A 24513-nucleotide genomic window follows, 5' to 3' on the forward strand; every position below is an offset into this window, starting at 1 on the left:
TGAGTTAACTACTAAGGTACTTCATAGAATTACCTACCTAGGTCTTATCTAATCCGGCCAGGTTCCTTCTGACCGGTCATGCCATCAATCCCACCCTTCGTGTCCTTTCTTGCTTTGCATTGCCTGCCCTGGTTTATGCGAAACGAAGATCCCTCCCTGACTCTGGGCCGGGAACATCGAGTACGTGCGAAGTATAGTATACGAAGTACGGACGTAGATGTAGGTACTTTCACTGACCACTACTTCGCATGCTCGGTACATCGACGACATAGGACGCCTTCTGACCTCGGACAAAGGCCCCAAGGAGGCACAATGCACGTCTGACCTGCGTTAAATGAGCTTCAACCCACCCACTCACTCCCATGTACTAAAGGGATTCCACCTCGTATGAAGTTGTACGCACATACCTGTAGAGTCGACCGTTTGAACGTGCTCCGGCGGGCCTCACGTGCGCCCCTTCCGCAAGGCTTTGGCACTCCGTGCATGCATGCAATGGATTCCTGCACCAGGGACTTTGAGTAGACATATTGTACATACATGGGTGCCTTTGAAGGCGGCACGTCTCAATGAATCGCGGATATTGCCCGTTGCAAGTCGTACTTTGGAGTACTACATACACACTTTATACCGTGGGATGAGCATTACTATGCTTCCTCGCACGCGGCGGGTTGCTGACCGGTTCCTAAAGGTGAATAAATGCAACGTCCGCACGGTAGCACGGAATAGTAATATATAGTAGCAGTACCTCGACCATCTGGCACGGCACAGTCTGCGCAATGCACTGATGATAGATAGATGGCTTGTTGTATTTCGGGCCAATGTCTGCTCCAAAACACGCAGTCGTGGCAAAAAAAAAAACCTGGTCGTCAAACGCTTGCTGATTGGCATCGAAAACACCAAATCATGAAAGAGACATGCATGCGGCATGGATGCCCGGGTGTCGCGCCCGCGAATCCCATCCGGCCAAACTCATGCCACCAAGGACGAAGGGGGTATCATGCCAGAGTATGCTCCCATGCCAAATCCAACAACAACAGAACCCGCCCGCCCGGGGTGCCGCCTTATGGGTGCCAGACCCAGCGCTCGACACCCTCCTTCTTCGTCGACGCAGACAAGGCAGCCTGATCACTGCCCGAGACCGATCCGTTGCAACCCAAGGTCCGTCAGCCGCGTCAAGCAAGACTCGTTACTCGCAATGCACACGCTCGCCGCCTCTCTTATCCCGTAATCTTCTTCCACCAGCTGCTCCGTGGTGTTGCGTCCATGAAGGCAGACCCTCGCCTGCTGTGGTGACGCTCGTCGCTCCCCTCCGACCCTCCACCGCCGCCAGTCCGCCTCTCTCTGTCACGCTCCTCTCGCCTGCGGCGCCTGCGCTGCTCCTCCATCTCGTCCGCCGCAGCCTCGCCAGTCCTGGCTCGCCGCTTGGCTCGACGAGCTTCGCGCCGTGCCTGCTCGTCGTCATTTGGAGGCGGCGGTGCGTCCGAATGCTCCTTAACCCACGACGATGTTCCTGAATGGGGCCAGGCCGACGCCTCCATCTGGCTGTCGCGCTTGCTCCTCTTGCGAGGCCCCGCCATGTCGTCGGCCGACATATACGGGTTGCGACTGCTCCGGCGTCTGGAGGCATCACCGCCTTCCTCAGCTTTGGCGGCCCGACGTGCCTCTCGCCTGCGACGGCGTTCGGCTTCGTCTTCGGAGCCGTCCATCGCCTGAGACCGTCGTCGCTCTTGCTTGGTAGCCCTCCGTGCCGCCTCGTCCCTTTCGGCAGCCAACGCGGCGGCTTCTTTTTCCTTGCGAAGACGACGTCGCTCTGCCCTTCGAGCTTCCTTCTCCTCCTCCATACGGCGCTCCTCATCCTCCCTCTGACGAGCGGCACGCTTCTCGGCTCGCCGGGCCTCCTTGGCCTCTAGCCTGCGCGCCTCGTCCTCGTCCTCGCGTTTCCGCCGTCGTTCGCGCCGTGCTTCGTCCCGGTCGACCATATCACGATCGCTGCGCTTGGCCTTGCGATCCGACGTGCGAGCCTCCCGGTCTGTGCCGACTGGCACGGCGTCGGTGTCGAGGTTGGCGTCCCTGGCCGACTTGGGTGTCATGAGACCGCTGAAGAGGCCCGCAAATCCGGACTTCTTTGAGGCGGACAGTCCCCGCTTCACGGGTGTCTCCGAGGGCCCACCCGCGTCTACCATCACGAGGTCATCGTCCTGCGGTCTCCTTGAACGCCGCTTGTCTCGCTTGGGGGCGGGGGTCTCCGGGTCCAGAGCGCCGACCATAACGATGTCGTCCTCATCTGGTGAGGCCACCCTTCGCGTTTTCTTTTTGCTGCTGGACTTGTCGACTCCCAGAATCTTAGCTGCCTTGGATGACATCTCGGGTAGCTCCTCGGGAGGCGGGGATGCCAAGCCGTGCATGTCGACGGAGTGGCGGCGCGACGACGATTTCCCGCTCGCGCTCAGTCGTTTGTCCCGTGTCGACATGGATCGTGAGATGGGTGGCGTGCTTGTGAACATGGCAGATAGTCGAGCCTTGCCTGGCGTCTTCTCTGCCTTGTCTGGACGTTCTGCCTTATCGGAGCCCGAGTCCTTTGAGGAAGACTTCTCCGCCGACCGCTTCGACGTTGTCCTCTCGGTCTTCGGCTTGGACGAGGACTTGGGCTCCTCTTTGCGAGGCGCTGCGTTCCACCGGGCCCAGGAGGCGGCGTCTTCCTTTATCTTGGGCCGTTCCTTCTTGGATGGCTTGGGCTCAGGAGGCGGCGTCAGCGGCGCATCGGGGACCGGCGGCGGCGGCGGCGGCGGCGCGTCTGCAGCCGATTTGGACTTGCTCTTCTTGCTCTTCTTCGTGTCCTTTGCGGTCATGTCGACGACGACGGCGTGGGACTCGTCCTCGTCCTCGTCGGCAGGGAAGCTTCCCGGCAATTCCGACGACTTGTTGCTCTTCTTGGATGATGCGCTGTCCTGCTCGGCGTCGTCGGCGTCCTTGGACTTCTTCTTGGACTTGGAGCTCTTCTTGTCCTCCTTTAGTGGCGCGGTTGGAGGCGGGGGTGGAGGCGGCGGCACGGGATCCGCAGGCGGCGGCGGCGGCGGCGGGTCGGGCGCAGCCTCGAACGTCTTGAGCTTGTCGGCGATTTTGCCGCCAACAGGCTTTCGCGTCGTCGCTTTCATCGAGAAGCCATCAGTCGCCTTGCCAGAGGGTGTCGTGTCCTTGGTGTCTGTCGCATCTTCCAGAACTACGCGATGAGTCAGCAATCCAATTTCGGCTCGTCCCGTGAGATTGGTAGCATGGCTTTGAGGGGGCATCTTGGGGTAGCGCGGTGGTGGCGTCGCAGTAGTCGTCGCGTCCCCTGCGCCGCCTGAGGCAACCAACCTTTCTTTGCCTTTTTGGAGTTGCCGCTGACGCCCCAGTAGCTAAAGGCGTCGTTGGTGGACTTGTCGTTGGTCGAGAGGAGCTCCTCCACCTCCTCCGGCTTGAGCTCCGGCTCGGGCTCTGGGACCGGATCCGGCACCGCGGGTTCGGGCTCCTTGGACTTCTTGTCCTTCTTCTTGTCCTTGTCCTTGTCCTTATCTTTATCCTTGGACTTGGACCCCTTCTTGGCCTTCTTGGCCGCCTCGGCTTCCTCTGCCTCTCGTGCAGCCTGCTCCTCTGCCTCACGCGCCGCTTGCTCCTCTGCTTCTTTGGCGGCCTGCTCTGCCTCGGCAGCAGCCTTCTCCTCGGCCCTCTTGGCTGCATTGTCGGTAAGCCGATTGAACTTTTCTGTGTCCTTTTTGGTCAGTTTGCCCTTCTTGAGCTTCTTCTCCGTCAGCGCGGCTAGGTCTTCCTCTTCCTGGACGATTGCAGCAGCTTCCGCCTCGACGCGGGCCTTCTCTTCCTCTTCGATTCGAGCCTTCTCCTCCTCTTCAAATCGCGCCTTTTCCTCAGCCTCACGTGCAGCCTTCTCTTCAGCCTCGCGCGCTTCGGCTTCCTTGGCCTCCTGCTCCAGCCGCTCCTTCTCGGCCTTCTCGGCCTTTTCGGCCTTCTTCTTCTCCTTCTCAAGCTTCTTGAGTTCCTTCTCGCTTAGCTTGGGCTCCTTGTCCTTCTTGGACTTTTCCTTGTCCTTATCCTTGTCGGCCTCCTTATCCTTGGACTTGGATTTCGATGTAGAAGGCACATCCCACGTGACGCTGTCGGGTTCTCCTGTTTGGTTTTCAGGCTCAGCAAAATCCATAGCGGGGGGTGTTGGGGCGGGGGGAGGTGGATCAGCCAAGGCATCTTTCCGGGATTTGGACTTCTTCGCCGATGAAGCCTCGGCCCAGTCGTAGTTATCGCCTTTACTGTCCTTGGTCTCCTCTACTGCATCGGGCTGGACTGTCTCACCGGTAATGTCATCCAAAATTTCCACGGGATCGTTCTTGGACTTGTCCTTCTTCTTCTTGGTGACTGTACCCCAGAAATCATCGGCGGGCTCCTCGATGCTGTCCGGTTTCCAGGAATCATCGGCGGCCTTCTTCTTCTTGTCCTTCTTACCGGTTCCCCAACTGCTGAAGAAGTCGTCGTCGCCGGTAGCCTCGATTGATTCCTTGGGAGAATCCTCTGTAGCTTTCTTGTCCTCTCGCTCATCAAGCTGGACAAGGTCGCCCTTCTTCTTCTTCTTATCCTTCTTGGAAGGGGCAAGGTCCCAAAGGTCGTCGTCCTTCTTGTCCTCCAGAGGTTTGGTCTCTTCCGGTGGTGGATCGTCCAGGAGGCCGGCTTTCTTCTTTTTCTTGTCCTTCTTGGACGTGGCCATGCCCCAGATGTCGTCCTCCTCCTTCTTGTCCTCTGCAGGCTTGGCCTGCTCTTCTTTTGTGGGCTCGCCAAAATCTGTGAAGACCGAGTCCTTCTTCTTTTTGTCCTTCTTGCTCCCACCCCAGATGTCCCAAGTATCGTCTGCGGGTTTCTCGGGCTCGGGCGCAGGCTTTGGGGCAGGTTCCTCGGCCTTGACCTCTTCAGTCGCCTTCTTCTTCTTCTTCTTGTCCTTCTTTGTGCCGAAGCTGCCCCAAAAATCATCGTCGTCCTTTTTCTCGGGCTCAGGCTCAGGCACAGACACAGGCACAGACACAGGCTCAGGCACAGGCTCAGGCTCGGGTTCCGGTTGTGGCGGTGCCGGCACCTCCTCAACAAGACCCTTCTTCTTCTTCTTCTTGTCCTTCTTGGAAGTCCCAAAGCTGCCCCAGAAGTCGTCATCTTCCTTCTTCTCAGGCTGCTTTTCAGGCTCCGCTGGTGGTGAAGGCGGCGGCGGCGGCTCGATTGGCTCGGGTTCAGGCTCTGGATCTTTACCCTTCTTCTTCTTGCCCTTCTTGACTGTGCCAAAAGAGCCCCAGAAATCGTCGGTATCTTCCTTTTCTTTGACGGTCTCTTCCACCACGGGCACGACGGGCTCAGGCTCGGCAGCTTTTGGCTCAGGGGTTGGTTCAGGGTCGTCCCAAGAGAAAGGATCTTTCTTCTTCTTCTTGTCCTTTTTGGAAGTTTTGGTGGAGAGTCCCCAAATGTCATCCTCTTTCTTCTGAGTATCGGCTTCTTCCTTGAATGGCTCAGGATCAGGCAGTGGAACAGGTTCAGGGTCTGGTTCCGCCGCCTTATTTTTGTTCTTCTTGCCCTTCTTCGTCACTGTGGTTCCCCAAAAATCATCCGCAGCAGGTTCGACTGGCGAGATAGTGGCGGGTTCTTCTGCGGGCAATTCCTCCACGATATTCGCCTTCTTCTTCTTCTTGTCTTTTTTCGAGGTGCCCCATGTGTCCCAAGCGTCGTCGGCCTCTTCCTTCTTCTCCGGGATAGGCTCGGGTTTTGATTCCTCGACTGTTGGTGGCTCCTCGACTACCGCAACCCCCCCTTTCTTTTTCTTCTTGCCCTTGGTGACGGGGGCAAACCAGTCACTTTCCGGTGGTGCCTCAGCGGCGGACGAGTCAGGCACAATTTTTGGCTCGGGCTCGGGCTGTGGTTCGGGCTCGTTCTTCTTGCCTTTCTTCTTCGACGTCGAGGTCCAACCCCAGGGGTCGGACGCATCCTTCGTGTCCGTGGCTGGCTCTTTCGTCTCTTCTGTTGTGTCCATGTCCCATATGCTCGTCTTCTTCTTCTTGTCCTTCTTGGAGGATACCGTGAAGCCGAAGTCGTCGTCCTTGGCCTCATTGCTGACGGCCGGCTCGGTGCTCTCCTCCGGCGCAGCGAGGGCATCGAACGTGAATGTAGTCTTGCCCTTCTTCTTGGACTTTGACGTGCTAAAGTTCCAAGGGTTCGAGTCGAGGTCTTCTTTCTTCTCAGCAGAGCCTGTCTCCCCTTCCCCACCCAGCCAATCTGTACCGCCCGTGTTCCACTTGGTGCCCCAGTTACCGAACGAATTATTGTTGTCCGAAGAGCCGAAATTTATGTCAATCTTACCCGAGTCGTCTCCGAGCTTGATCTCATGGAACGTATCGCCTCCGAAATCCGCAGTCGGCAAGCTGGGAGCGGCGTCCGTAACCGGATCAGCCGCGTTCTTCTTCCCCTTCTTCTTCTTGGACTTGGCTGTTGTAAAGTTTGCCCATTCGTCATCGGGATCAGCATCTCCGGCACCGGCGTTATCCTTGTCCTTATCATCGTCGCCATTACCGCCGCCGCTGCCGTCACCGGCGCCGGCGTTTCCGACGTCACCGGCATCGCCACCGCCGGCGTCATCGCCGGCCTTGTCACCCCCACCATTTCCTTCCGCATTTTCATCCTTCTTGTCGTCGGGTTCTTCATCAAAGAATTTGTTGGTGGCGCCTGCCTTCTTCTTCTTCTTAGCCTCGTAAATGCCATGCTGGGAGTTCCAGTCGACAACGACATCAAGGGCAGGGTCAGAAAACAGGCCGTTGCTGGAACCAGAGCGCTCACGCTTGCTGGCGACTGACAATGGCGACAGAAGATACTCTGGCGTCCCGGGTGTTCGCTGACGTGCAGACGCATCAGTCCCGGTTGGATCTAAGATCTCGTCGTGGGTGGTCTCGTTCTGGTTGGGTAATCGTCGTGACCAGGCTGGCGAGAAATGCGGAGCTCGCAGAGGCTCTCCAGCCTGCTGTCGCACCAAGATGGCGGTTGAAAAGCCCTGGATCACGTTTTAGTTGAAGGCTCTCTTGCATGCCGCCGTTGGGCTGTTGTGCTCGCATCCGTGCTTAAGCATGGCTTCACGCTACGCCCATAATCCGGCGCAATGGCCGGCAGAGAGAGGGACGACGCTGCTGGCATTCGCGAGAAGCGGTACATCGTTTGGGGACGCGCTGCTTCATGGTAGGGCCTTCCACGTACCTCAGTGTACCTTCTCTTCCAAACCCAAGCGGACGAAATTAGCTTCAATTGCGACTGAAGCCATCTTTCATCCCATCCAGTCGTCAAGGGTCTGGTTTCGAGGGTCGCGGGATCGCTTCCGCTGAAGCTTGCGGTGAACCTCGAAACCTCGGCCGCGGCCATTGTGGACGTTGGAACTCGCGTATTTGCAGGCGGGCGACGTCACGGTCATGGAAGCTGTGGGCTCGAGGCTCCGAAAACCAAAAAGGACAATCGTAGGAATGCGGTCCGAGGGCACGGGACGGTAGTGGCCCTGGCAAGGAGACGGGCTCGAGATGGCGGTGCTGTGGCTATTATGCGTGGGAAGAAAGATTGCCCAGAGCTTGGGCCTGGTGAGGGACGAACGCGGAGTTGATGGGCGGAGAAGCGCTGGTAAAATCGTGAAGAAGGAAATACAAGCGGCGAGGTCGATCGCGGGCGAGACGTGGAGGCCAGGGACCCAGGTCGCTGACGGAGCTAGAGCTCGCCGGGCGCTGGATGAGATAACGCGACCAGGGGAGCGGGAGCGGGAGCGGGATTCGAGACTGCGCCTGGTCTGGGCAATGGCATTTGGATCCTTGTGCGACGCGCCGACGACCGTGGACCACGGGCGGGATGGGATGGTCAGGCGCGCGTCTTGTACGCGGGTTGACGAGCCCGATGGACTCGGTCAAGCGCAAATCGGGGCGCGGCGGCCGGCGAGGCGGAGTCGCGACGGAGACGGACCTGAATGCGATGCTGGGTCGCACGCACACGGCGACGTCTCTTCCCTGAGCGTCTTAGTATTGATCGCCCCGCTACCTCGGGCGTTCGAGCGATTTGAAGTCGGAGGGAAAATTCCTCAAGTGGTTTGTAAGGGCAAAGAAAAAAAAAGTTGGCTGCCGCTTCCTTGGCGGGAGGACAAGGCGGTGATGGTTCAGAGGGCCAATGAAGCCGCCTCCGCCCTTGCTTGGATCGTCCGACCCGAGGCGAATGTGCCAATGTCGCACCAAAAAGGAGGGCGATCCGTGGCAGCGCGCAACGACTGGCTAGGCGGAGGATTAGCAGGTGAGCGAGCCGCGAATAGGACGGAGAGGCAGTCCCTCAGCATACCTGTCTTGTTCTGCGGCTATCAGCTCTGACATCAAGCATGCGCGCACATGCACAGAGGGTCGCGGCGACGCCTCCTTTGGGTGATCCCTGACGGTTGTTGTTCGAGTTGGGCTCCTCCTATCATCTATCCCTCCTTCGGTTGGCTGCCCACCGCAGTGGCGCGCGCGCGGGCACAGCACAGCACAGCACAGCAGAGAGAGCAGAGCACAACACGAATGGGAGCTCGAAATGCTCTTTAGTTGATATGATGGGCAGGACGGTGATGGGCACTGGGGTCGTAGACCCTGCAGCGCACACCTGGCTGACGAATACAGGAATTGTTGATGGTGAAGAGGATGAGGCGCGCACATGGCATGACGCTGGACGAGGGCGGAAGCGGTCGAGTCACAAACATATCACGGCCAACCCCGGAGCTTCTTCTGCTGGTACCTTGGCCTGCCTGCTTCGTGCGTACTGTTGCGATGAGCCCCTTGTCGCTCGTCCGTCTGGCGGTGTTGCTTTTCCATTCCCTCGTGGCGGGGCGGCGGGGCAGAGCCTGCAGCGGGCACAGGGCAGCGGTGGGCGGTACCTAGTTGGTGCCCCGGGCAGCTGTTGTGCAGCGCAGCGAGTGGCTCTTGCCCACGCTGGCAGGATCCATGGATGCCCTTACGTACTAACTTACAATACCTGAGTACCTTAGGTACTTACGAAGTAACTCGCCAGCCCAGGGCAAGGAAACCAAACGGTATGAATGAACCGTTGCGGCCGCGTCACGGCAGAGGAGCCGGCCAGCCCAAGGTGTAAGACGCATTTGCACCGCAACTGGAGGCAAAAGAAAATGGCTGGGGATGCGCGGGAGCGGGGTGGCGGGGGCGAGGGGCGAGGGCGCGAGGGCACCCGACCTGGGAGGCATGGAAGGTACCTCGATGGTACAGCACAAAGCTACGTCGATGCCACCAGCCCTGCTGATGAGGGCAGGAGCCAGGACCTCAGGTTGGGCCTGACCGTCACCAGACCCTCCCGAGGGTCCCTTGTCTCGCCCACTGGGCACAAGGTGGTGTCCACCTCGCACCAGTGAGTGGCCATTGCTCCTGCCCTTGCGATCTTGTGTGGGCTGCGAGGGCAGGGACGACCAAGGACACCACCACCAAGACGACCGCTCCTCTCTACCACACAGGTAGTTGGGTAGGTTAGTAACGTTAGTTCCTGGGAGCGCCCGGGAAGGTGCGAGCGGAGTTCACCTGTCCTGTCCTCGCCGCCAAAGGCCCCCCTTGTGATCACCGTCTATCCATGTCACCGGGGCAGCCAGTGCCAATCGGTGCCCCTGGGCTGGTCGCTTGCAATTCGTACCAAACAGCACTGGAACTGGGAATCGCCGTTGATGTTTCCAAGGTTCGTGCATGCACACAGACAGCATCCCATCACGCCTCGTTTCGCTCAGCTGAAGAACCTGCAACTGCTTACCTTACCTTGCTACTACTACGAGAGGTATGTGTGTAGTACCTACACATCTCCTGTAAGAAGTACTTACGCATCTACAAGCCTACTACGGCGATACCTCAATGGAAGGCTTCCTCATTCGTCTACGGACCAAACCAAGCAATGACCGCTCCCCCTTCGACCTACCGACAAGCAAACATCTGAGAGATGTGCGCCATCACTCAGCCAACGACTTTCCCCCGAATGCTTTGCGCCCGGAGCCGAACTGCCCTTCCCCTCTGGCTCATGTGGTCTGACTGAGAGCGGAAAATGGGATTTCCAGATTTGTCGCTTCCTGCGCCCCGCACATCCTTGCCGTGGGCGGCATCACGCGTCTCACGCGAGCTGAGACATTGCCGTCGCCCCACGGCGCCAAGTCTCTGCCGCTTTGAAGTGCGAAGTAAGTTACTCCGTAGGCGTGTGTCAGTTCACCTCGATTCTATGCCACTGGAAAGGGGACACAAAACCCCCATCTGAAAAAGTATCTGAGCGGCTAATCTGTGTCTTTGTTCTCGACCTTGCCAACGACCATGATATTTTTCTCAAGCGCCGTGTTCTATGCTTGCGAGAATGCTGAAGAAGGGCGGCAGAACGCTGGACGAGTCTGGACCCAGAACTCTGGACCCAAACGGCGCTCGCGTCGTCCCGCCGTGCCGTGGGGATCACGCCCGTTGATCGTTGCGCTGGGGCTCGTGGCGCCGCGGATGAGGTATCGATACATTTGGCGCTGGGCAGCCATGCACCCGCGCGCAGGTAACAGACCGCCGATTGGGACAAAGGGCGTCGCTAGGTCGGTCCGGTCCCGGGAGCTAAAGGCGCGCCAAGACTTTGCGACTGACCAACCAGCCTCTCCATCGAGCGCCAGCATGAACCGTCCATGCTCACCGCCTCGACGTCCGGGAGCACTTGCTCGTCGAGAAAAGCCGCAGAAAATTTTTGCCGCCCCAGTCTGCGACGCGCACGCTGTTGTCGCGGCCATGAGGATCCATTCGTGCGAGACGGCAATCTGTTCTTTTTCCGATTCTGCAACATGTGAGCATGCATGCGCGCTCCGTTGAGATGCGGCGCTGCGGGCGTGGCGGAACGCCCACCCGTCAGCCCGAACAAGGACAAAAGGCCATGGGACGGCGCCCCCCAGGCCGCTGATACGCTCCCAGTGCTGTGCTGTACTGTGCTGTAACACGCAAGCAGTCTCAACGGCTGCTACAACCGTCCTGGCGGTCAGACCCAATGAATGAACCGAAGGGGTTGGGGTAGAGTTTGACGTCGCGTCTGTTGGCCTTGAGAGAGGACAGTCAGTCGGTCGCGGACCGCTGTGCCCGAACCAACGGACCGTCAGCTTTTCCGTGACCAGGCGGGGTGGGAAAGGAGCTGGCCGTTGAAACAAAGGCGTTTGCCTGTCGTATGGGCTGGCACTGTGGCATGAGGTTGGTTGCACAAAGTATCCAAACGTGACCCGGTCCTCAGGTGATGCGACAGTGTCAACTGCAGGGTCGGGGTACACGCGCCGTCGGCACGTCATACATGCTCTGCGAAACTTTCTTGCAGCAAGCCGCCAGGTCCCCGGCCGATTGTTGTCGTTGAGGTGATGCTCTCTTTCAGGCATGAGAGCTCAGGTTTGCGTGCAGTCGACGGCAGACGACAAAGCCCGCCGCGAGGATATTCCAAGTCCAAAGCGCCAGGGATCGGCGCTCTCTTAGCCCGTGTCGAACATGTAAACCGGTAGGGAAAGGAGGGTGAAGGTGCTCCGTACTCCGGACGCCGGAGCGTCCCACGGAGCCCCGGCCCCATCGTTGGGGCCGCAGCCGAAGCCGAAACTGTCCTGCCCCCCGATGGTCCCCACTTTGCTCCGCGCCGGACTGCGCCCACCAGCCCCCGACTGCGGACTGCGCAGCCACACTCCGGAAACCGCTGCGTGTTTCTCGAAGGGAGGCTTTGCCCCCCCTCGAGATGGGACTTGGGATCGGCCATGCCCAGCACGGCATAGCATAACCGACTCGTGGCGGGCGCGACGGGGTCAAGCGAATGAGTCGTGTGCAGAGAGAGATAGGGCAGTCGCGTGCCCACCTCACTTACAAACTGAGCTTAGCCCTGTGGTCGCGTGCGCGGTGATGAGGAGGGCTTTTGGGGGCGCCCTTTGACGGTTCATGCTTGAACGACTACACGGCAAAGAATCAAGAATCGGAACGTTCTCACAACGTCTGAAAGTACTCGACAGGCAACGCGCAGTGCTGGAAAACCAGACGTCATATATGAGCTGGACACAACGGCCCGTATGTTGCAAGCAAGCCATCGACGACCCCCCGCAGGTTCCCGCAGGCCCACCCATACCGATGAGTTGCACTGCCCGAGGAAGCTTGTTCACTAGCCAGGTTTCGTGAAATTAAAATCATGAAACGGTTTTCTCGAACTTGTCCGATGTCCCCAACAGGGTGAACGGATGACGGTGCCGACGGGACGAAGGAAGTCGAAACGATCATCGCCACCACAAACAAGCTCCACAGCACAACAGCCACCCCCCCTCCCCCCTCCGGCGCTCGATTCAGCATGTTTTGTCGACGTGGGGGATTTCTCAACAATGTTTGCAAAGCATTTTCTAGTAGTAGCGGTAGTCGTTTGCATGGTCTCTGTGTGTTTTTTTTCCTTTCCTCGTTGCGTGGTCGGACACGCCCCCCTGGTCCCCGGACAGGCTTGCGCCGCACAAAGTACCGCAGCAGCCTCCTCCTACTACTAATGCTCCGCCCCTGTCCGCACTAAGAAAGCCCAGCATTGCGCAAAGCCGTCGACGTAGGGCGGGCTGCCAAGGGAGGATCGCCAGAGGCGCACTTTGTTTCGCTTCAGGGGGGGGAAGAGCGATAGCGGCAAGGCAGACTTGGAGGTTCCCCTGTATCGCCTTCCCATTGTGTATGTAGAAGGACGCGGTGGTGGAGCAGAGTTCCTCAACAGGTAACCACCCCCCCCCCCCCTCTTGTGATAGCCGACGGATGGGAGATCGGCTCCAGGGGGGGGGAAGGGGGGATGGGCAACTCCTAAACCTGACCCTGTCTCTGCCTGCGCGATGGAACGGGTGGGTATACAGACGAGCTAGACTATGTCCCGGAGGAGGGGCACCGCCGGGCCAGCGTGGGGGGAGGGGGGTTTGTTTTGATTATCTAGGTAGTCACGAGGGGGGTCTCGGCAATGAGAGCAATTTCCTGAACTCTCAACTCGCTCACGATGATGCTAACAGAGGACGACAAAAGCCTTGGCATGTACTTGTGATAGTTCCAAGCCCTATGGCGGGACCTGGGCTCATATATCTAAGATATCGTGAAAGTGATAATCAATAGCATATACAATGAAGAAGTACTGTGCATGGGGGGCATCCCATCTCAACCGTGTCTCCGAAAGGGAAGGAAGCCGTTTCCCCTCTTTCCCCAAAGCTAGAGTGGAGGAACACCGAACGTGTAAAGCCGTCGGAAAGAGCATCGCTCTGTTTCTGATAAAAGGATGCGACTACTGTTGTGAACTAGCAGCCTCACGGCCCGCGGATAACACATGCATGAACCGACATCAGTCCCATCGCCGCCGGCGGTTGCGCCCCCCCGGACGTGTGTATCCATCCACCTCGAGAGACTCGTGACTGTTATCACGAGGGAACCACCTTATTACACAACAGCGGGGGGCAAGCAAAGTGTCTAGATATCACGCCCTCCCACCGTACCAAGTACCGTATCATTGGACCACTTGGGGAAGGGGTACACCCAACCTTGGCCCTCTCCGACTCCTTCGCACGAACATGTCCCGCCAGGGGCGCCGGTCCGCCACGCCCCTGCTCCTCCTCCTCCTCCTCCTCCTCCTCCGTCCGTACTTTGGTACGTAGGCCTAGCTTGGGCAGGTAATGGAGGACGCGAAAAGGGGGGCGGGGGGACGGGGGGCAAGCACCGAGGGAGGGAACGTGGCATCGAACAACACACACACCCCGTGACCAAAGTCTGCGGACGCTCGCTGCTACTTTCCGACAATAGGTCCAACTTTCGAATCCCCCAACCGCCCAGTCCAGAGGAAAAGGGGGTGGGGGGGGGGCCGTTGAAAAAGGGGTGGCGGAGCAGTACCGCCCGTTGAAGGCCAGGCAGAGGTACACAGCAGGTGGCGGAGGCCTTCTAGAAGCTACCCTCCTGGGAGGGCAACTACCGAGTGCCGATACTGAACAAAGCACTTCTACTGAGACACCATAAACCATAGAAAGGGGGGACATGCAAAACACCTAGACACAGGGCAAGATACGGCGGTGGCGGTAAGAGAAGCGCAAGTTTTTAGTTGCTCACATGCTTCGATGAGGTGTAAACCAGAGCGGTCATGAAACAATCAGATTCAAGGCTGTCCACGCGGGAGCTTGGTATCTAATGCGAGGTCCCCCGTCTATCCTTCATTTTTGCCCCTAACCCAAGTCGGCGAAAACAAATTTGTCCCAGAAGTCATTCGCTTGTAAACGACAGAAAGTGCCTCAAACCGGCGTGGTGCTCGCTGTCCGCGGCACAAGACCCAACTTCTGTGCGTCGTCAATCAAACCCCAACCCCAGGCCACAGGTGAGCAAGACCTTCACCACGGCAAGCTCGACTCCGGCGTTGGCGAAAGCAAAACGAACTTGTTGAAAAAAGAATGAGAAAATCAAAAGAAGGGAGGATATAGCCTAGCCTGGCTTGCGGCAAACCCACTCATACTAGCGCCCACCAAAGTCGCTGGCGTATCCCATGTCGCCAAAGTTTTGGCTCATGCCCCCTTCTCCGTACCCGGTCCCGGGTCCGCTCACATAGCCTCCGTCATCGCCGTCGTCGTAATCACTGGCATCAAACGAGGAGCGTCCGCTTAGATCGTCATCCATCCCACCCCCCGTGTCGGACTGGGACCAGTTCATCTGAGCCAGCGCCGGGTACTGCGCCAGCAGCGCCGCGGGAAGCGCATACTGGCCGCTAGCATCCATCGGATATGTGTCCATACCCATAGGAGGCGGTGCCATGTTATGGGCCATGTTTTGCTGCATTCTCTGCTCCTGCCACTGCCGCTGCCGCTCATTCATTTCTTCGTCCAGAAGTGGCTTGATGCAAATGCGCCCTGCCTCGGATCGGAAATGGCGACCCAAGGCGTCGGCGCGAGCAAACCGCCGGCCACAGCCCCACTGGCCGCCGGCCTTCAAATCGCCCTTGCAGACGAACTTCTTCTCTCCAGAATGTAGACTCTCGTGTCGTTTCCGGTCATGTTGCCGAGCAAAGGCCTTGCCACAGACCGTGCAGACAAAAGGCCGCTCATCAGTGTGCGTCCTGAGATGGGACCGCAGGTTGTAGGCCCGCGTGAACCGCTTGGGGCATAGCGTGCACTGAAAGGTGGCAGGGTGTTTCTGCACGCGCTTTGCGCCCCCGGAATCTTGGCTGGCTTGGTATTCTGGGTCCGCCAGGCGCAGCGCAATAACATTGTTTGGCACGGCGGATGTGGACTGTCTACGCCCCCGGGGAGAGGCAGTTCCCTGCCTGTCCAAGGGTGACAGCGAGCGAGACGAGTCGGAACGGGGTGACAGAGACGATCCTGGATTGGGGGAGAGACTGTTAGAGCTGCCCTGCCGGCCCATGGCCGCCCCTCCTGGGTGAAACGGGTCCGTCACTGAGCGAGGGCGAGACTTGAGTCGGCCTGAGAGTACATAGGCGTTAGTCTTGGGACATTACTGCAAACACCTCATAAGTGCGCAAACATACCTCGTTCCGGCGGCGTCAAAGAGTCCTGATCCATGTGAGACTTCGACTGTTCGAAGACACCTGGCTTGGAGTTGTTGGGCGCAAAGTCGATGTTGATGGCAGGAGGCGCCATCTGCGACATATCACCGACTTGCTGAAGCGAAGGGAAAGAGTCTCCACCGTGTGAAAGACCTGTGTATGTTCCATAGTTGGCGCTGGGGGGCGCGAGGCCAAAAGTCGTGTGGTTCATGTCCGGCAGCTGCTGCGGGTTGATCCGCGGACTAATGGCGGGGCTGTGGGATGGACTTCTGCCACGAGTGTCGGCGATGCTAAACGCGCCGATGTTTAGGACCTCCTGGTAGAGGCTGCCGTCAGATGCTCTTTGCAGAGGCGAGTGTCCGCCGTGGTCGTCAAAGGAATCGGAGCTGACAAGGTTGGGGGACGGGGAAACCGACGAAACGTCCGAGTACTCCGAAGGCGTCCGGCGATGACCCTGAAACTGAGGCTGGGACCAGTCGGCTACTTGACCCGGGAGCAGTGCGGATTCCGGACCGAGGGACACGTTCCTTGAGTGACCGCCTGGAGGGGAAGAGAACTGGGTTTGGCTGAAGGACGGCGAGTGCTGGGCAGAGCCGGGATGGTGACCGTCTGGTTGAAGCAGGTTGGGCGGCGTTGGAGAGTGTGGGGGCTGGGGAGAGGTCATAGTATTGAGGTCGTTGGGGCTGAGGGTCGGCTGCTCGAAGAGGGGAGCGTTGAAGTGGTCGCCCTGGCCACCCGAGGCAGGGAATAGGGAGAAGTCGCCGTCGTTGATGTTGGGGGACAGGTAGGCTGCGGTCGACTGGGATTGCGACTGCGAGTCGAAGGAGAGGGCAGCCGGGTCGGGACCGGCGCCAGATTGCTGCTGGCCGAAGGGAGCGCCGGGGTCGAAGAGGGCCGGATCGGACTGTGCGAAGGCCTGCGACTGTTGATTCGGCGCAAGAAAGTCGGCCGCGCCGCCGAGGGAGTCGAAGCTTGTATCAGAGATGCCGGCGTCGGCTAGGCTCTGGTGTTGTTGCTGGAGTCCAAGGCCAACGGATGAAGGGTCGGTTCCGAAAGCGCCGGGGGAGGGCGAGTGATGCGAGGATTGGTTTATATCAAGCTGCTGGTCCGGCCGCGGCTGCTGCAGATGGGACTGGCGGCCGGCCGACGCAGACGGCGACCGGCCGTGGTGGGACTGTTGATCCATGATACTGGAGCCGCCGCGGTGAGGATCGCGAGGCAGATTTCTCAAGGCAGTCTTCTGACAGCCGGAGGAGGGGGGTGAAACTGGGGGCGTGGTCTGTCGAAGGGGCTGTGCAGGAGACACTGGGGACGGGGTGATGCAATGGAGGAGTGCTGGGGGTATGTCGAGGAGGCCAGGGCCGCGCGGAAGGGTGGTGCGAGTCGAGGCCCCGTTTCAAGCTGCGCTGGCTGTGCTGGCTGGTCGGAGCAAGAGGCCACTGCTGCGAGGGCTCTGGGTGTGCGCGAGGCACGGGAAGTCACGGCGAGAGAACCTCGTCGCAGTCCGAAGGGTGCGAGAGGTCAGGACGTTGCGGGCCAAGACGCGGGATGGCTGGTGCTTGCTGCCGTTCGTGGACGGTGGTGCGCGGGGAGAGGGAGTCTGTTCGGCCGGTCCAGTCGCGCGCGTGAGAGTGGACAGAGCGAGGGCAGGTATTCGGCTTTGTGTTTGCGGTTGCAGTCCAGGGACGCGCAGGTTAAGCCGCATCGGGATGCGAAAGGCGAAGACGATGCGATACGATGGCAGGACAAGGTAGGGCGAGATGTAGGGCTGGCGCCGGCCGTGGCAGTTGGAGACGGGATGGGAGAGATGGAGGGGGGGTTCGAAGGCGAAAGGCGACCGGCGGCGGGACGACGATGACTGAGGTGGTGACTGGCGCGGGCGCGAACAGGTGCTGCAACCGCTGCTGGCGCACCTCAGACGAGGTGAGACGGGTGACAGTCGGGGGAGGAAGGAGGGACGGGCTGGAGCTCCATCGACTGCCAGGAGTAGGTGCGCCTGCAGTGCGGGAGTGGGGGGGCGTGGTGGGGGACACCGACGGCGGTGATGAACGACTTTGGCCTCAGCGCGGGACACTGGCGGCCTAGATAAGGCGGTACCCAGGTGTGGGTTGGTAGCCCGCGGCGAGTCCGCGTTCCGTGGTATCTCGAACCAGAGAGCTTGCCGGTACCTCTCCATCCCAGACGCGTCTTGTCGCTGGCCTGACTTGCCTGATCCACGGGGCTGTACGTAGCAGATGGACATGAGGTAGGTGCCACCTTGGGGTGACGGGCTGCAGGTGCCGCGGCCAATGGCGCCCGCCAGAAGCACCCGCTGGCGGTCGGGGGCGCCGACCTGCGATGAGGCGGTGCAGCCAGAACGGGGCAGCCCAAATAATTGGATCATACCCACCTGTGAAAGACGGTCGCATGGCGGCGGCAGGGTCTAGCGAGCACCGGCAGCAGCAGCAATTGGTGGGTGGTGATGATGATGATGATGATGATGATTGCGATGACGACGATGGTGATGCATGTACAAAGGACGAAATAAAATAACCAATGTTGCAATACGAATGTTGTTTCCTCGCCGTCGTTGCTCGCGTGGCTGCGTAATTCGCACCATCGTTCATTCTACCTTGGCCAACCCAAGATATTGCACTGTCCGGCTCTCGCGCCATCACACAGCCGCCTCCACGACCGCTCAGAAAATCTAGCAGTTGTACGTACGTGGTAATAAAGAACCTTTAGCGGCTTCCATGCAAAGCACCAGGTGGGGTCGGCCGCTGGCGCCAAACCCAAATGCCAACGCCAAAAGAGCCGCCGAAGATGGGCAATGGCTGTGGCAGCCAACAGCCACGCCCAAGTAAGTGCCTTGGACGGACTGACGAGCATGATGCTACAGGCTGTGCTGTGCTGTGCTGTGCTGGTGCATTGATGAGATGGGATGAGATGACTCGAGTCCGAGTCAGCTCGCGGCAGAACGTCTTATAGAACCTTCTGTCACCAGACTATCGGCGTAGATCAATCTCAGCCCCTCTGTCTGGACACATGCGATGAAACTTGCGGCTCGTTTTCGACGGCGAGACTGGACGCAGCCTCGGCCCAGCGATCGATACGCTGAGTCACTCCTGAAGATATCAACTCGTGAGACGGACGGCAGATCATGCATATGGCATGGCACTCCGGACCCCGAGGACTTTGATAGCTGTATGGAGCCACGCTGGCGCGTCAGGATACAGAGACGTCCGGGGAGGGGAGGGGGGGTGTGAGACGAACGGCAGAACGGCAAACGGCAGCCGAGGAGCGGCACTCGCCTGTAAACAACGTCGCCGCCGTTGACGATGGTGATTAGAGACGACTTGACGACTCTTGGCGAATGCATGGATGGACGGACCCCCTTCTCCGTGGGCCCCCCCAGTCAATAGTAGATCGAGCAATCCGGTCGGACTCAGGGCGGCCCCGTAGATCCCGAGCGAGCCCAAGACATCGTCGACCTTGTCCAGAGCTACGATGCATCATGGGAGCCGTGCGTGCTGGCCCTATCGAGCCACTGACTAGGACGGAAGGGGGCATTTCATGCGCGGAGGCGACAGAGGGGCATGGGCCCGGGGGGCCATGGAGCAACGGGGTAAGCTATCGCGCGCCCGGCCCGGTGCTCCCTTTTGGAGAAGGGAGGAGGAGGAGGAGGAGGAGGAGGAGACGACGACTTGGCGCCGGCACCGGCAGGGTCCAGATGGGCGCCGAACGATGCACACAAACGCCCATGGCCGAGCGAGTCTTGTCGTGCTTGTCTCCCTGCGTGTGTGTGCGCGGGATATTTGGCGTCGTGGTACGGCATGACCACGTTTGGCCTTTTTGGGGCAATAGCCGGCATTACCATTCCCAGCGGACAGGGCAAGTAATGAGTCTGCCTGACAAGGCGCATTCCCCAATGCGGGCCACTTCTCCAGTCCGATGCGAAAGGGGGCAAGAGCAGGGGGGGGGCCGCTCCACCGGAAGGCAGCCGAGCTCCCGCCCGCCTGGTGGTCGGCTTCATGTTCTCGAACAGTGTTGAATGCAGTTGCGTACCAAGTAGTATTACGGTTGGTGCCTTGGCCTTGGGTAGGGCAGAGCAATGAGCACGTGCAGCCACGTATAGTCGGTCAGTGACTGTCCGTCTGTCTGTCTGTCTGCACGCAGCAGGTATGTAACTAAGAAGTCTAATGTGCGTGGTAATGTGGTGTTAGTACTAATGCAGCGAGCGTTGCCCTCGGATAAGATGCCCAGCGCTCGGTCTCTTCGGTGGTTACCCCATCGCGCAAGCGCACGCAAAAGTAACTTGGTAAATTAGTATCTCGTTCGATTGCGATGGCCCGATTCCTCGTTGGCGCGAGCGATATTACGAGTGATGAATTCTTCATTTGCCGTGCGACTTGTAGAGGCCATCATCCATGGAGGCCTCCTCCCGACCCATTCATTCCCTCCCCGTTTGCCGCGACCCACGATGAGCTCGCCTTATACGAGGCAGGCACCGCGTACGCATTCAACAACAACACCAAGGCGACCCAAAAAAAAAAAGAACAAGCTTTGCCCGTGCCGGACGACGAACGACGACGGCGTCTCGAACGGGCCAAGACCCGCCCAGCCCAGGCCGCGGGCGGTTCCACGACATGCAGCCCTGTTCGCCATCGCCCAGACCATACGCATCGCGTCTCTCTCCTCCGACGGCTAGGGCTGCGTACCTAGGTAATAACGCAATGCGCGTGGTGATGGCAGGGCAAGGATGCCAGCCTCTAGTACGTACATACGTATGCATCCCAATGGGAGCGAGCGGACCGGGGTGAGAGATGAAATTGGCGCCAACAAGAGTGCCATGCACCGCCGTGGTTCCTAAGCCTGCCCGCGCAAGCAAACCAACGTCGGTCGGGGCTGGTCGGCGGGCAAACAACCTCATCCATATCCAAGCTCTTCTTGTTGGAGGGGGCAACGTGAACCTATATCGGGACGTGACGTATGCACATACGTTGCCCCTTGTTGCGGTCGCACGCGGCCCCTTTCACTTGGCAGGCCATAGAACCTTTCCGTCGGGGGATTGGCCTGCTGAAGCACTACCAGGCCCGTCCAGGTGCACTACCTAGGTAGCTTAGGTACTAAGGTAGGCGCGGTGAACTTTCGACGTCGTGTGGTGGTATTCCATTTACCCTTTTTACTATTCGTTCGCCGGCCTCTGAGTCTTGACCGGGCACTGACCGGGCAGCGGCGAAAACAGAGATCGTCCCTGCCGGTCGTAGTGCCCAAGGCAGGTAAGTGGGTGTGACAGCCCTATGGCTGGGCCCTTCCTTGTTGGCCCCCAACTGTCGTCCATCAACGTGCCCCCCCCCCAAGCCGCGTCTTGTCTACGTGCCCCCCCGAGAGCTGCCACACCTCTCTCCCACTCAGTTCGTTGTCGAGCGAAAGGAGGAGTGTCTGAGAGCTAAGCTGGCCGTTTTCGTAGGACCCTTAAAATAGCATCCAGTGCACATGGCCGTCCAGCCACCCCCAAACTCTACGTCAACATACTGTACTACGCGCTCACCAGAGAAAGTCTGCGCCACGTAATCACCGTGCAAGGTCCGTCGTGTTGTCCCTGGCTAAGTTAGTAGGATACATCTGGGACCGAACGCGCAAGCCTGGAAGGGCATGGCACGTCCCAGACATGGCGGACACGTTTCCGTCGCCCAACACCACAGCGACGGTTGATGATGCCACAAATTAGTCGAGAAGGAAAGCTGCAGGAGGATGGGTGACCATTCGACACTCCTACGCGGTCTCTCAATTGAGAAAAGTTCGCCTCCGCGAGACGTACTGTCGGCATCAGTCCGTGCCGCAGGAGGGCCAACCAGCAGCGCCATTGAACAAGACCGCACACCGGCGGACCGTGTAAAGCACTTGCATACTACGGGGTATATAGATGGCATCCTACTCGTGCCCCCGCGCGACCGCAAGGTAGGATTGATGAGTGCAGCGTCCCATCGGGCAGACACATCGCCAATCAAGAATGCGGCCCACCGCTGATGTTCGGTTGATGGGGGGAGAATGCCTTGCCACGCGGCTGTTGGGACTAATTAGTACCGACTAACTTCCCTGCATGGACCCATTGTCGATGCTCGAGCAGGTCGAGTGCATGTTGCATCCTAAGCTACTCTGTAGGCTGCGGATATTATGTCTGGCTCCAATTCCAACTTCGGAGAGCTGCACCCACCATCCAGTCTCTCTAATCTCGCCGGGCCTCGAGGCCACTCCTTCTCCTTGTATCGAGATTCCATGATAAATCGCCAAAACCAGATGCAAACCAAAGCGGAGATGCGGTCAGCCACCGATATCAAAAAGGTGATCGTGCCGTCGCCCAACTCCCACAACGCCCCAGTGCCTCTCTATCTTGGTATATGCCATGAGCTGCCCGTCTTATGACCATCCTCCCGTGCTGCTGTGTGCAATCCAAATACCGCGCCGAGACGCTCAAAACCCCATGACGAGGGCGACTCAGATGACCTCGGAGCGCTCGTAGCCGGCCGGCTTCAGGCTCGGCTTGGGCGCCTCGCGGTCCTTGAACGTGCTGACAAAGGGATTCGGGTCCTCCTTTTGGTTGAGGTTGCCGAGGGTGTGGTTGACGCCGCGGTGGCCGGCCTCGTCGGCGCGGATGTACAGGATCAGGTCTTTCATGGTGCGCTGGCCCTCGGGCATGTTCCAGTACTAGACGGGTCGCAGTCAGTATCTATCGTTCCCTGCAAATCAACTCTCTCTCTCTCTCAGGGTGTCTCGACTCACATCGACAGCAATGTCCGGGATGCGGAACTCGGGATCGGACCACTTGGGCAAGTGGCCCTCGTTGATCTCGTGGATCGCTCTCGTGTACGTGTGGACGGCCTCCTCCTCGAGGTAGCCGACGAAGCGGTGGACGACGCGGGGGCTCACGAGGTAAGCGAGGAAGAGGCTGTTGAAGAAGACGCCCTGGGCGCCGATGATCATGAGCTTCATGAAGCGGCCGGGCTCGCACATCTTCATAAAGGTCAGGAGGTGCATGCGCTCGTTGTAGCTCTCCTCGAGCAGCGTCTCGATCCAGCCCTGGTCGCGCTTCATGCGGCGCAGGCTGTTGAGGTGCCGCAGCATGCCCCCGACCATTCCGGGGACGCCGGCGATGCTCTCGAGGAAGACGAAGCGGATGAGCTGGGGCGAGTGTCAGCGGGGGGTGGTTTGCCTCACTTGTGACTGACGCATAGACAAGACAAGGGGGGTCTGGTCTGCTACTCACCCATTGCGCTTCCGTCAGGGGCTGCTGGGCCTCGACGGCCGTGGTGGGATTCTTCTTGTCGACCTGCTGCTCGCGGTCCATGCCCGTGGCCTTGTCCATCCAGAAGCGGGCGAAGCGGACAATCTTCCACGCGGCCCAATCGCTAAAGTTGCGCGGCGAGCGGTGGGCCGGGACGACCGACGTCATCTCCTCCATGGTGTAGCCATGGTGAGGCCAGGCGGCCTTGGTCTTGAGGATGTGAGGGGTGTCCTTTGCGGGGAAGAAGTCGCGGAGTTGCGCCGCGCGGGTCGTCGAGAAGTGTCGCGACGACGCCGCCGACGAGGAGGGAGTTGGCGACGACGCGCGGGAGGCTTGCGAGGCGCCGCAGCAGCAGGAGCCGAGTCGCAGGCCCAGCGCGTACTGCGAGGGCACGACCGGCAGAGCGGCGGTCCGGGCGAGCTTGACGGCGTGCCGCGAGGCCTGCGAGCGGGCTTGGACGGTCGTGGTAGAGATCATGCTCGACCGATTGGGATATTGCGGTGGTGTGATGTGTGATGGTGGGGTGTCGGTGGTTGGATGTTGTTGACGCAACCGATGATGCCTTGGTGATGATGCGTTTTGTTGTTTACGGGTTCGGTCCTACACATAGGGGCACCGAGGGGTGAGTGAGGCAGCTCGCGGCAAGATAGTATATATATTTATCCTAAAGAGTCTGACTCTGATCCTGAGGCACCCGAGGCCAGCCAGCCACCGACCGCAAAGGGGGAGGGAGGGGGAGGGGTGGAGGGGGAGGGTTAGGTTGGCACGGGATAATCTCAGCCAGAGCGCGCGCTCTCTCGTACCTACGCGAGTCGGCGACCCGGATGACGTTGGCAAGTCGAAATCGAGGATGCTCCCTGCGGTGGGCAATGCGAGCCGCTGCATTACCAAGCCCGACGAATTCATGCCGGGTCGGGTGCCCTGCTGCCATGGTGCCCTGGCGCCGGGACTTGTTAGTAGTGGGGACGGGACGCTCCAGCGCCGCCTGCCCTGGGCCGTAAGCAGTACCTACAGTAGATACCCGATGCCCGCCGGGAGGAGAAGCCCGGAGTTCTTCCATCCATTCCTTCCATCAATTCATTGCCCTGGACGGCGCCACCCTCAGTGGGTAGGTACCCGCACGGGTGCCCAGTGGGCCGCCAGGATGGTGGATGGAGCCCGGGACGGGACCTCTGTGCGCGCTCGATTACAGCGGACGCGCCGCCCCTGTCACAGCGCTGCGCTGTCGCCTTGCGGGCTACTACCAGGACACCTCATACACCCGTCCATGCCCGGAATCGGGGTCACCTATGCCACGCCCCGGGCACTGCTGGTGCCCGCCCGCCCAGCTGCAGCGCCCTGTTGTCACGGGGCGCACCCTCTGACTTACAGCGCTCAGGCGCGTTCATTCCACCTATCCAGGGCTGCTGCTGCCACGCGCCACTGGCCATCGGAATGTTTCGGAAGCCCACCGTCCGTCGCACCCTCGCACCGCGCGGTGACTCTTACCTTATTGCTTACCGTCCCGTTTGGTTTTCGCCGGCACAACGTCAACGATGAGCAACGAAAGAGTCACGCGCCGCAGTCCAATTTTTTTTTTTTGGGCTTTTGTTTTTCGCCTTGTTCGCGTTGTCCGGTGGAATATGGGGACCCATGCGAAGGTTCGCGCGCGTTTTTTTCCCCATCGA

The 24513-nt window shown here is 59.5% G+C and overlaps 4 protein-coding genes across 5 annotated transcripts; all 4 read right to left on the reverse strand.

Moving 5' to 3' along the window:
* Positions 1–693: 693 nt before the first annotated feature.
* Positions 694–8714, reverse strand: JDV02_001796 (uncharacterized protein). 2 transcript variants are annotated; one of them, XM_047982760.1, is made up of 5 exons: positions 8377–8714; positions 7267–8312; positions 4345–7066; positions 3358–4164; positions 694–3220 (listed from the first exon to the last, which is right to left on the reverse strand). In XM_047982760.1, the coding sequence occupies exons 2-5, from the start codon at positions 7426–7428 to the stop codon at positions 1218–1220; spliced, it is 5694 nt and encodes a 1897-aa protein (XP_047838726.1). In that variant the 5' UTR covers positions 7429–8312; positions 8377–8714; the 3' UTR covers positions 694–1217. The 2 variants fall into 2 exon arrangements, with proteins under 2 accessions (XP_047838726.1, XP_047838725.1); XM_047982759.1 differs by having other exon boundaries at positions 694–7066.
* A 5823-nt stretch (positions 8715–14537) lies between these two features.
* On the reverse strand, positions 14538–16768 carry CRZ1_1 (DNA-binding transcription factor; the record flags this gene model as incomplete). The annotated part of the gene is made up of 2 exons (XM_047982761.1): positions 14538–15499; positions 15565–16768. The coding sequence occupies 2 exons, from the start codon at positions 16766–16768 to the stop codon at positions 14538–14540; spliced, it is 2166 nt and encodes a 721-aa protein (XP_047838727.1).
* A 210-nt stretch (positions 16769–16978) lies between these two features.
* Positions 16979–19643, reverse strand: JDV02_001798 (uncharacterized protein; the record flags this gene model as incomplete). Its single annotated transcript, XM_047982762.1, has 1 exon — positions 16979–19643. The coding sequence occupies exon 1, from the start codon at positions 17963–17965 to the stop codon at positions 16979–16981; it is 987 nt and encodes a 328-aa protein (XP_047838728.1). The 5' UTR covers positions 17966–19643.
* A 1377-nt stretch (positions 19644–21020) lies between these two features.
* AOX2 (inducible alternative oxidase 2) lies at positions 21021–23803 on the reverse strand. The gene is made up of 3 exons (XM_047982763.1): positions 22829–23803; positions 22345–22743; positions 21021–22269 (listed from the first exon to the last, which is right to left on the reverse strand). Exons 1-3 carry the CDS (start codon positions 23321–23323, stop codon positions 22060–22062), a joined length of 1104 nt encoding a protein of 367 aa, XP_047838729.1. The 5' UTR covers positions 23324–23803; the 3' UTR covers positions 21021–22059.
* Between the last annotated feature and the right edge of the window lie 710 nt (positions 23804–24513).

This window comes from Purpureocillium takamizusanense, chromosome 1 (assembly GCF_022605165.1).
Source record: "Purpureocillium takamizusanense chromosome 1, complete sequence".
In the NCBI taxonomy this organism is placed as follows: Eukaryota; Fungi; Ascomycota; class Sordariomycetes; order Hypocreales; family Ophiocordycipitaceae; genus Purpureocillium; species Purpureocillium takamizusanense.